General features: G+C 36.7%; 1 protein-coding gene across 1 annotated transcript in view; it reads left to right on the forward strand.

The window, feature by feature from the left end:
- Nucleotides 1-12,927, forward strand: part of LOC149168163 (SH3 domain-containing protein) — a 275,430-nt gene that overhangs the window by 191,390 nt on the left and 71,113 nt on the right. The window contains exon 14 of the mRNA XM_089424839.1: nt 1,398-1,499. Coding sequence (XP_089280965.1) covers nt 1,398-1,499 — 102 coding nt within the window. The remainder of the gene's footprint in view (nt 1-1,397; nt 1,500-12,927) is intronic.

Here is a 12,927-nt window from a genome sequence, read left to right on the forward strand (position 1 = left end):
ACTTTTCTAGAATGGTTTAGCATAATTTGTAAAATCTTTGAAATTACATAAATAGTGACTATACATAATTGCCCCAAATCATTAACTAGTTTGGCATTAGGAATGAACAAGGTCGAATATGTTTGATCCTTTTAAAGTAATATAAAACGTATACATCTATGATATTACTTGGTTGAAGCTTATTTTATGGTCAAATCAGAATTAAAAAAATTACTAAGAAAAAACACAAAAGTTATATTAACAACAACTGTTTTTATATTTACAACAAAAAATTAAACAAAACACAACAGCATTTTTAAATGATGGGTAAACATAAAAATCAAATGTCTTGAGAAGGGCAATTTTAAACGGAAACCTGTCATAAAATTTTTACTTGATGGGTAGGAGTGCCCGTCAAATTTATATGCTGATCACAGGTATATATGGTAGTGAGTTGAGATTCAATGATGTTTCCTGTGTTCTCATGAATGCTTTCCAAAGTCATAATATAGTGGGTGGATTTATAATAACGATCTTTTTAAGTGTTTTAGTTGCATAAGACTTTTAATTTCTCTGCTGCAACATTGCCATGACTTTCAAGAAACTCTACCTAGCTTTGATTTTTAATTATGTAGCATCCCGTCATATTTGGATGGAATTCATTTTTGTGGAGCTTCCATCAGATTAATTTTGGGTGTATTTGTCTCGTGTTATTGTTCTCATAGAAAAATTATTCCTAAACTTTGTCAAGACTTCACAGTATGACTAATATTTCTTTAGGGTTCTTTTCAAGTTATTGCCACAGGAATTGTGATTGGACCTTTCTGATAGATGAGTTTATAACAGTCTAATTTAGTATATCTTATATTAATAGCTCCTACATTGTTGCGTAAAGAATATAAAACGTGATCTTCTACTAGTAATTTTAGTCTCAGATTCAGTACCAATTATATTCATCCCAAAAACATGCTTTGTTCTTGTACTCATTGTCTCGAAATGAAAGAGCAGTGCTTAATTAGAGACTCTGCTGTTCCTTGTTTGATAGAGCTTAACAAGCAAAATTTTTCATGCAAACACTTCTAACTGAAATTTCATTTTTACCCTAATGGGAAGTTTCTGCCAATTGGTTGATTTTATTACAAGCTAAATGCTTTTAGGAACCAGTTTGTGAATTGATGACATCCAAGTAGGTTTTCATAGTAGCAAATGCAACTATATGTAAATTAGTACTGAAGACAGGTTTTTTTTGTTTTTTTAATATTAATTTTGCTCTTTTTTATTTATTTATTAAAATACCTTTGAGTTATCGCATTTTAACTTCAAAAGCTTTTTGATGCTACCTATTATTGTTTTGTTTTAATAACAGAGGACAGTAAAGTTTTATTGTTTTCACTATTGGCCATGGACTGTGTTTGTAGGCTACTCCAGAAATGGCAGTTACATTACTGGAAATTGCAAGGCTTTTTGCAACTAAAGTGCCTGGGAAGATAGATTCAGATGTCCTTCAACTTCTGTGGAAAGTAAGTACATTCTTATTCTGCCTGTGTTTTTATTCCGAACATAGGTGTAGTTTTCAACTTTTCATCATTGATGTTATTCATATGTTGCTTGTGATTTAGTGTTGGATAATTGATATTGTAGAGATTGCATTATAAGTTGATTCCCTTCTATTTTGGATTAAGAGAATATGCTGTTAGTTGCTGGAAAGTTGGGGAATGTTCTCTGATTTTATCATTACGATGAAAATAAGTATTAACTTGTTAAGAGTAAATGCAAAAATATATAACATATTCAAGTACAATATGGATCACTTTGGTAAGTGACATGTGGCCTAGATAGTGTTATAGTATTTACTATTAGGTTAGGGGATTGGAGGTTTAACCACTTTAACTAACTTATAGGATCTATATAAGGATGTATTGAGGGATGAGCAATTTGAGAGAGTGAGATTTAGTAATTGTGGGTAGGGTTCCCATGTATGTACTAGCTGCATCATCACTAATATATTTGACATTTAATATTCCCTTTCAATTATGTTTCTAATATTGTTTCATCTATGCAGTTATATGAAATACTACAAGATTTAACATCTATGGCTTGAAGTTATATCCAATGTTACTAGACTCGGAATTGGCAATAAATCAGCGAGGCAAAAGAGCGAAGAGTTTTAATCGGATTGCGAAAAAATTGGCAAAAAATCGTTGAATTCATTAAACAAAAATATACACATATATTGAATTAAAAAAACCATTTTTCATTAATATTGGGTAAAGGCATGTCCAAACAATGCATAATATCAATAGATGTCCAAAATATCATGAATGAATAAGTATCTCATATATGTTATGAGTCCAAACATGATCCAAAGCATTGAGTCTTGAGTCCTTAGAAGCATATGCTTCTAAAAGTTTACAAAAAACTGCATACTATTCAGAAAAAAATCAGCAACTAAGAGTCTAAGACTCTTATGAGTGAGAACTAGAAGCAATTCCTTCCACTCCTTCGCTTGCTTGACTCTCAAAGTTTTCCAAGTCATGAAGGCTTAAAAGAGGAGGCTCATCTAAATTAACCCAGTTTGCCGCATTTGTAGCTTGCAAATCTATCTCTTCAAGGTCGATTGGTGAATGATCCATACCTGTCATTATCATGAGACATTGAAATGTGAATTAAAGTTTCACTTTGAAGTTTGAAGTTTGAACTTTAAAGTACGAACTAGATTATGGAACCTTCAAGTTCAAGCTCTCGAGTCTCACCTAGTATTGGTTTGTTGCGAAGTCGTAGATTGTAATGGACAAATACAAGGTCATTCAAGCATTTTTGTGTCAATCGGTTGTGCTTCTTAGAATGTATTTTCTCAAACATGCTCCAGTTGCGTTCACAACATGAAGCACTGCATGCTTGGTTTAAGATTCGAATGGCAAATCTCTTCAAATCTGGCGTATCTCTACCAAAGTTTTTCCACCAAAGACCTAGCAAGTGGTAAGGGTTTGTGAGTAGAAGTACTAAATAGTAAAAAATTAAAAAGAAAAGAAAATTTAATAAAACATTTAACATACAAAATAAAGTTTAAACAAATTTAATGAATTGACGAAGCCTTCAGGCTAGGTACTTGGCAACATCTTAGACCTTTATCCTATAGCACTGGTATAGGCAAACAATTTAGATGGTGCCCTATAATCTTGTAGTTGGGAAAAGACACGACTTTGATGTTCTGGATCAGGGAAGCACCTTTCCATGCATGTCCTAAGTCCTCTACCAACCTCCCCATCCTCATTAAATTTGCTCTTATCATAAAAATATTGTGGGTTTAAGAAGTACCCAGCAACATGTAAGGAGGAATGCATTTGCCTATCCCAACGTGCATCTATAATGTCCCAAAGAGGCATATACTTTGTCTCATCATCCCCATATCTTCTTTTGATGGCCTCCTTTGCGAGATCCATCGCCTCATAGATGTAACCCATAGCGGGTTTGTCACCATCAACCATCCTGAAAGTTCAAGCATTCAAATTTAAAGAAATATGAAACATTGTAAATAAAAAGAAGCTTGAAATGAAATTTAAAAAATGAAAAAGTTAAGAGACTTGAAATACCTGAGAACTCTAACAAGGGACTCCGTCACAGCAATAATCTCTTCGGTATCTTTCCAGAAACCATCATTAAACACAAGTGCAGAAATTTCGATGCTTAAAAGGGTCTTGGAATGTTTAGATCCCATCCACTCAGGTCCCAAGAACATCCTCTTCAGATTTATCTTTTGCTCAACCACAGATTGCAAGGATATGAAATTTGTTGCAAATCTAGTCACTGTAGGTCGAACAATTTCTTTACCTTCAGTGTATTTTCTCATAGCGTTTAGGACAATAGTGTGGTTGTATAGGTATTTGGTTATGGATTTTTCCTTCTCCACAACCTCATGTATCCAATGAGGCTTACCAATGTCCTCAAGCATTAAATCTATGCAATGGGCAGCACAAGAGGTCCAAAAAATACTGGGGTGCCTAATCTCAAAAAGTCTACCAGCGGCCATATAATTAGCTACATTATCGGTGACAATTTGTACATGTTCTTCTCCCACTTCTTGAACGACTTCCTCCATCATTTCACAGATAAGTTGGGCAGTCTTAACCTTGTCTGAAGCATCCATTGATTTGAAAAACATTGTGCCTGCGGGACAAGATACAAGGAAATTTATTAAAGTTCTATTCCTCTGATCTGTCCATCCATCACTCATGATGGTGCACCCCGTTTCTACCCATGATGAATGAAACTCAGCTAGCACAAGCATGACATCTTCAACACTCTCTAACAACATATCTGTCCTAAGGCTCTCTGATGTAGGGGCATTGAACCCTGGACCTGCAATAGAAATTGCATCAATCATAGCTTGCCAATAAGGACTTCTGGCATAGTGGAAAGGTATGTCAGAATAGTACCAAAAGTTAGCAATGGCCTTCCTTGCCTGACTATGGATATTTTTTTTCCAACCAGTGGCATCCAAGGTAGGTTGGGAACCAGGTTTTGTGCGGGGAGAAAAAAAGGTGTTTATGTTTCCACCTCCAGTGTTGAAGGAAGGAGTCGAAGGACTCGTATGGCTTTGAGTTTGACTTGGCCTTGGAGGCATGTGTGGAAAACTTGGGAACGACATTGAGGATTCAACAGAGTGAGGTGACATGGGGCTAGTGGTAGAAAAACTATCAACTCCAAGAGTTCCTATTTCAGTATTTTGCTTTGCTTTCTTGGCATTATGCTGATCTAACATATCAAGGGCCAAGGTTGCTTGGTGTTTGACATTATCGTCAACCTTGCTGCAAAGACCTATATCATGGCCAGGTATTTGTGCAAGGTGGAACTTGAATCTATAAATGCCTCCACTACATTTCGTTTTGCAAAATTTACAAAGGAGCTTGGGGTCTCCGAGAATCTTGTCACAATAAGCCCAAACAAAGTCCTTCTCTCTCGTCATTGTTGTTGCTTTGAACTTCTATTTAATTTGTGGCTCCTGTGAAAGACAACAAAAAATCAAATTTAAAAATGATCCAAAAATTTAAAATATGCTAGAAATCTAAAAAATTAAATGAAGACAGATGTCAGTAAACATATAGAAATGTTGCATTTCAATAAAACCAGAAAAACATATTGCTTGATACATGAAATGCAGGTTACATATTGCTTGATACAATAAATTATAAAAGCAGAGTTTGGTTGATTTTTTGGAGAGTTTTAAGTTTTGATTGATGTAATTATTGATTGTAATTATAGTGAGAAAAGCAAACCTGATATGATGCAGGTTTTGTAGGATGAGACATATAATCTGTGTAATAAATGCTCTCTGCTGGCAAGGAAAGCTAAAGGAAGTTGGTGATAAAAGTCCCTGGAGTGAATGCTTGGCATCTTTGCACAATCTATTGTATGTGATACTTGATAGTTCATGATACTTGGTTGCCTCAAATTTTAGAGTGTAGTACAGCGGATTCTTGTATCACATATGCCCTTAAATAAGAATTTTTTTGGCAGTGAACATGTAGCTCAAAATGCCTCTGCAAATAAGCAATGAGATAGATTTTGTGCAGACTTTCATACAACAAGGGAAATGATTTAAGATTCACAGTCCAATTATATGATTTTTGATGCATATATATTATAATTATATATTTAGAAAACATGCAGAACCCTGGTTTTATTCAATGGAGCACAACATAGCTCTAAAAATTGGCACAAAAGCACACCAAGAAAGTGCCATGTCATGCTGAAAGGCCAAAGTGCAGTACTGCCTTTTGCTGGTTGAGAACAGTCATAACAGCGGCACAGATGACATGCAAAGCAGACCAAAAAATGGCACATTAACTGCTTGAAAATTCCTTAAGAAGTGCGTCTCCTTACCAAGCAAACATACTCAACAGTCAACACCCTATCTCATGTGAAAGAGATCCAAAAATTGTGCTCTCCATCACACCAACAACAGTAACAGTAGCACCCTCCTCTAAGCTTCACTTATCTCTCATTAAATCTTGAAAAAGGTGCTTGGAATAAGTAATTTTCAAGCTTGTTTATTGATCATGCAAAATAACAGAAAGTCTTCACAAGTGAATACCGTAAATTTGACTTAGCCTGAGGTGTAAGAAACCTCCATATGTTGGTCCTCCATGTGCATATCCCAAGAACGTAGCTTAGGGAGTAAGCTACCTCATTAGACGTGGATTTGAAAGAGATCTGATATGCTTCATATCAGAGTTGGAAAACAGTGCAATTTGTTTCTCAAAGGCAATGGAAATTTATTGTATCAAGCAATATGTTTTTAGCATTTGCAGAATGTTAAAATGAATGTTAAAAATTTGGTGCTTCTTTAATCTTTTCAGATAACTATCACAATTGTAAACTGCCCTATTTTCCCATCTCTTGATACAGTATCATCTGAGTGGATTGCCATAATTGAGCACCTTGATTCATAATCAGAGTTCCATTTACCCAAGTACTTAGCTTGATCCCTGTAGGATGTTGCACCTTAGTGCTACATAATCTATGATTCTACATGTTGCTCAACAGGTGAAAAAGAAAGGTCAGAACTCAAGGAAAATAACAACCACACTATTAATATGTATTCAGGACTAGAAATACTGCTGTAGATAACAAATTTCTGTGAGTTTGCAGCCTGTTTGCATGATGAGACAGGTCCACCGTCCACATTTCAACGATTAGTGGAGAATGCAATCTGAAACTTTCAGCCCATTAATACAGATTCTATGTTGGGTTTGAAATAAGATTTGAAATGGAAACCTCTACTTTATTTACTGCACATTACAGCATTGAGAACTTAAAAGGAATACCTCACCGTTCACGCAGGTTACCTCAAGGCTCATGCAGGTATATCTCAACAATCCGGCTCTGCGACGTCGAATGCGGCTCTGCGGTGTAACCGTGTCTGTCAACAATCCGACTCTGCGGTGTATGGAATGCCTTTGTGGCTCTGCGACGGTGTCGACTCTGTGGTGTCTGGAGTCTGGACTCTGGACTATGAAATAGCTCTACCAAGTAACCGATAAAGTTATAAACTTACAAAGCGACAATTCGAAACCCAAAACCCGGTAAACCCTAAACCTAAAATTGGCTGGACTCAGGAAAAAACGCAGAATCGGAAAAATCAGAATAATCGCCATACTCGCGAGTCAAACTCGCGTTGACCACAAGTCAAACTCGGTCAACGCGATTTGACTCTCAAAGATTTGACTCAGATTGTTTCATGGGCGAGCAGAGTTGGAATCGCAAGTAATCGGCAAAATCGGTGATTCTTGTTTCACTGGTTATATCAATGACTATATATGAAGTAACCATCAGAACGGTTACTTTTTTACTATGTTGCGCTGGCTTTGGGGACAGGCGAACGGCGGGGACGGGGGGACGAGTCCCTGGAACAGCTAGAGCGCACTCCCAAATTTTCAGGGGAAGGGGGCTTGGGGACTCCAATATATATATATATATATATATATATATATATATATATGCAGAATTCAATATTAACATTTGTAGTTGTTTCAAGCTAGTATTATGCACAACCCTTACACTCGCCAATTAAAATCTCAAACAATTTGAAAAGGGGTTGAGTGACATTCCATTATTGGCCACTAGACATGAGCTTTAGCTTTAGGAAACTTAAGTGTAACTACTTTAAATTTGTAATAAGGTCCATGAACAATCTATCAAGGAGAACTATCTTTATATTAGTTTTTTTTCCACATATTTCTTGTTAATGATGACTATGCTAAACACAAAAGGCATTCCCTTTTCAATAGGTTTTGCAAACTTTTATGGCTGTGTTGAAAACCACTATAAAATAATTTGGTTTTCTAATGATATTAAATTCATATTTCAGATTAAGAAGGGAATTGAATGGGAACTTATTTAAACATTTAGTACTCAATCCAATTCACAACTATCTTGTTTTCGAAATGCTTGGTGTTGGGATGATGGAAGCACTGAACTTGAATGAGTCCTCGAAACCCACATACAATATGCAAAAGCTGAGATGATCCTAGGAAAGAACAAGAAAAATAACCACAAGGATCATCCTTTTAAAATGTTGTATTTTCTGTTTTCTTGACATGGAGGGTGCTTTTTGTAATTTTACCATTGAAAATCCAATATCTAAATCACTAGAAATCCAAAATGAAACCCATCATACAAAACCCGTGTTTTGAGCTGCAACTTGTACAAAAAATTTAGATTCAATGCATTGCAAAAAAAATGAATGCAAAAATGATCATATTTTTCAATCATCAATGTCCATGATTGTCAAAATTGAAGCTCTGTGCTTGGATTATCCCTAAACCTTCCCAAACATCCCTGAAATCTGCTCAGAAAACCCTTGAAATCTGCCAAAAACATCCCTGAAATCTGTCTGGAACATCCCTGAAATCTGTCTGGAACGTCTTGGGGACGGCTAGCAAGTCCCCAATGGAGTCCCCAGCAATCTGGGGACGTTTCCTAAGGGTCCAAAAGTCCTCGGAACGTGGGGACGCAGCATATGTGAGTATTTTTTGGGGGTACAGGTCCCTGTCCAACATAGATTTTTTAAAGACAAGTAGAAGGATAGGATCTCTTATGAAATTCCACATGGGAAACAATGCATTGTCCATGTAACTGTCTCTACAGCTCACTTCATCAGAAAGTGGCAATTCTTTTGAGCTCTTTCTAAATGGATTTTTGATATTTTGTCTTGTGCATAAGACCAAGATTTCTTAAATATTCAAACCAATTTGAGACCTCCATCCTTTACAGATGAAAGAACATATATGATACTTATTCCTCACGATATTTGACCGATCCATAGGAGTTCCTATACTGTAACTAGGTAGTATAATATGGGGTACCTACCTAAGGGAATAATGAATGTAATGTGACCATAATAATGGAATAAACTCATTATGTAATTAAAATAAAATAATATAATAATAAGGGGTATTTGGCATAGGCCCCTAAGCATACTCATGAGAAAGTATAAATACACTAGTGTCATTGTATTAGAGATGTGTTGGATTGTATTATCTTGTAGCAAGCTTGGCTTGTGGAGTGATTCATTCCATGACTATTTAATGGTGTAACCCTACCTCAACAGTGCTTTTTCTCTATATTTTTGTGTTGTTTGTGGTGAATGATTTGGATATCATTCGTGTTTAAGGGTCTATCTCTGAAGTTTAACTGCTTATTCTCTCTTTTGTCTATCAAGTTACACTGCAGTTCCTAAGTTTTGTTTGCTTGAAATTTGGTAACGTTTTAGCTACTTGATTGGAGAACGATCACTTGCCAAGGAAAAAACTATCTCAAGCAATTGATGTGTGCTTTCTTTATTGGTAATCTACAATACTCTATAGTCTGCTGGAGTATTACTCAGTTTTACTCCATTTCCCAGCTATTGTTAAAGCCTTACTTTGTGCTCACTTGGTCAATCTGTTCTTTCTAGATCTATGGTCATGTTTTCTCTGTCCTGCTGCAGATTAGCAAATTATTAGGAATTATAATAGGGGAAGAAAGATCTCAGGAAAATATTTCAGAAGGTTTTGTCAGACAAATATGAGGAAATTGTTTCTTTGAGAAAACAAAATCAAACCTTATTTGCTGAAGTCAAATGATTAAAAGGAAGAGAACTATTCCAAATATCAGCATGGAGACATCTGCCAACATTGAATCAAGGATGTGTTTAGGAATTGAACTGCAACTCATGGACAAAGAGATGCCCACTGACACAATCCAGGTTAAAATAACCCAGGTTAAAATAGAGCACAAATTAGAGTGAACAATAGAAGGACACCTGATCACTTATCGAAAGGTAGGTCGACTACAGTCAAATACTTCAAATTATTTGGGAGCAAGTGCTATATAAACAATGCATAGTGAAGATAATTTAGGTAAGTTTGATTCAAGAATAGATGAAGGTATCTTTCTTGGCTATGCATTTGGAAGCAAGGCCTACAAATGTGTAATGTCCCCAATTAAATTAATTTTGCTAAGAAGAATTTCCATTTTTTCTGTTGGACACCTAATCCTAAAGGGTTAGCGTGGAAGTTGAATGGACAAAGCAGTCCAAGAGACCTTGGGATTTGAATCCCAAGAGTCACCTATTGTACTATAAATGTACATCTATTGTTAATAAAAATTGTACTCAATGATTTATCTTTCCATCTGTCTCGCTGTCCATATGAGTTTAACATGGTATCAGAGCCATGATGAGTGGCCTGTTTTCCCTGAGCAACTGGTCTGAGTTGCCTTGAATAGTGCTGACTAGAGCTGGCCTAGTCTTCTGTAACGCTCCATTAATTCTGCCATCCCTGCGGTGTACCTGTGCCCTGCTCTTCTGAAGCTGCATACAAAATGATGTCAGAGCTGAAACAATAACGCTGCCTGAAACACTGCTGAGTTAAACGCACGCTTCTGACCCGCTGCCACTGTCCATATACGCTCTGCGTCCACTGTCCATATACGCTCAGCCTCTGTGAAATCTTAATCCTCGCAGATTTGCAGGTGAATAACGCATCTGTCATCTACGTATCTGTCATACGCATCTGCATAGTTCTCTGCTTAACGCTCATTCCAAATACATCTGCCACATTGAATAACGCATCTGCATCAAGTTTGTCATGGGGAGAGGGTTCATTTGGTGCGGTGGTTTGAAGACTCTGATGCATTAAAAAGTCTTGAAACTTTGTTGAGAACCGTTGTGAACGCTGCCTGAATTGAAAGATGATGCACATGAATGAATATCTTTGAAGCTCTGAAATTGTTCTATTTGGCGCTGCGGAGAGTCGATCATATCAGACGAGAGAATTTCTTTTAAAGTTTTGCTTTTGGTTGGTTTTTGGAATTTGTTTTCGGCCTTCTTGAGGATAAAAGAAAGGCTTATCTCTGAGCAACAGATTTATGATGCGTTCATTGAGCAATCTGAAGTGTGGACCTGTGGCAGTTCTTTAGGGCATAAACTCAACATCTATTCCGAAGCCCTAATGTTATCTCCAGCCCTGTGACAATGATTAAAATTATGCGAGGATTGAAGGAAATATTTATGTTTGTTTTGGCTTTGGGATATTTTTGCAAGTCGAAGTTCTAGGTATCTGTGGTCAAATAATATTATTTGCTGCACCAATGAAGTTCTGAAAATTTACATGAAGTTAAAGTTTGAGATGAAAAAATGATGGCTGCGTGGAGGTTCACTGGGATTGTAAAGGAGTTACTCCATGGTGAACGCTGTCCATTGGGTTACTCGGGGAAGAAACCAACAGTAGAGAAGGCAAGCCTTTCTCGAGACTGATTGTCAATATAATTGTGGAAACTCAGAAGTCGGAAGAAGGAATAACCTTACCTTTTAAATCTGATGTGCAGTCTGTTTAAATTTCAACAAAATCTGCCTACATGCTTGCTGGTTTTGTATTGATTGAGGACTCTTGCACACGAGTTCATCTTCACCACATTATTCAAATTTGTTAGTGATTGAAGGTTGGGATTTTGACAACTTTTGACAACAGATAGATGAATATTATGTCACTCCTTTTATAATTTTGTAGAACCAGATTATGGAGGTCAAGGTTGCGTACTTTTGATACATTTACATAAATTTATGGAGATGAGATGTTTTTTGACAATAAAGTTCTGAAACTAAGTGATATGTAGCTGGGGATTCGAAGTAAATGTCCATTGCTGGTTGTCACGCTGTTGGTAAGTTGAACGTTCTTGAACGCTGTTCTTGAACGGGCACCTAACAAATAGACGATGTGCATGTCGGCCGAGATTCTAACTGAAAAATCCATCAAAATACTTGCAGATGATAAGTGTCCTCCAAGCCATGTTAGATCATGGGCACCTGAGAGTAACGCCAAGGTTTAACGACGGTTTATATGCTCAGAGTCGCAATACTTCTTCAGGCCAAAAAGCTTGAGAGGCAGAGAGCAACGTTTTAGCATAAATAAATTGAGAATAGGGTTTTAGCATAAATAAATGGTTGAGGGCAGGATTTTAGTCTTCGCTTTTGCTTGTCTTTTCTAATTGTAACACCGATATGTAGGAGGCTGTGGCGTTTTTCGAGCAAAAATATTAATATGTGCGTTTCAGTTTCGCTGTGTGTTTAACATATGTCATTTGAAGGTCAGCTTGTTAGATGTGAAAGCCCTCTGCAAAAACTGCTCGCTGGAGAGCGTAAAACTGCCTAAAGGGAATATCTCAGCTCTTGTCGATAGGAGCATCTCTTGCCGCCAGCACAACGCCATCCATTAAGAACTGTAAACGTGAATGATGTTATCATCTAAAGGGTGCACAAGCACGGAAAACCGCTTTACTTTTTAATTAAACTCCATTTCACATCTAGAAAGATACGAGGGACGGTGCACAGGCACGGAAAACATATGAATTTCATATGAAAACAAGTTGACTGGGTTGTGATTGTCAACGCTTTTCTCGAGAATATGCAGAAATGGCTCAGATTTTTAATTTGAAGGGCAAACAATATGTACTTGTCAGCAAAGGAGCAAAGTCTGATTGAGATATATACTCTTAGATAAAAACGCATTTAGGTTCAATGGTCTAAATCCCAGTGCCAGCTTATACGATATTCTCTACTGTGAGGTGTAAGAACTGTTTGAAGAGTTCAGATACTTGCTCAGACGAAATATTGAGTGGTTTCTCAGAAATTGGAACAAAAGATAAAATCGATAGTTTAAACTTTCTCAACTTCCATTTTTCTTGTATAGATTTTGGAGCAGTTTCTTGTAGAGATTTTGCATGATTTCCATAGCAGCTAGATGCTCTGAAGTCTGAAGTTGAGGACAGCGCTCATCTTCACATGTTATGCTCCAGTTCATTCTTGAAACGAACTGTGGACTGTTGATTTACCATGTGCCCAATTGTACCAATGTTTATTGTAGCTTGACGAGAAATGTTTATTGCAGTTTAACTTGGTAACATCCA

The sequence above is a fragment of the Pinus tabuliformis genome, chromosome 4_2, assembly GCF_031772625.1.
Source record: "Pinus tabuliformis cultivar Carrire ecotype Pingquan chromosome 4_2, CPIR1, whole genome shotgun sequence".
NCBI classification, from domain to species: Eukaryota; Viridiplantae; Streptophyta; class Pinopsida; order Pinales; family Pinaceae; genus Pinus; species Pinus tabuliformis.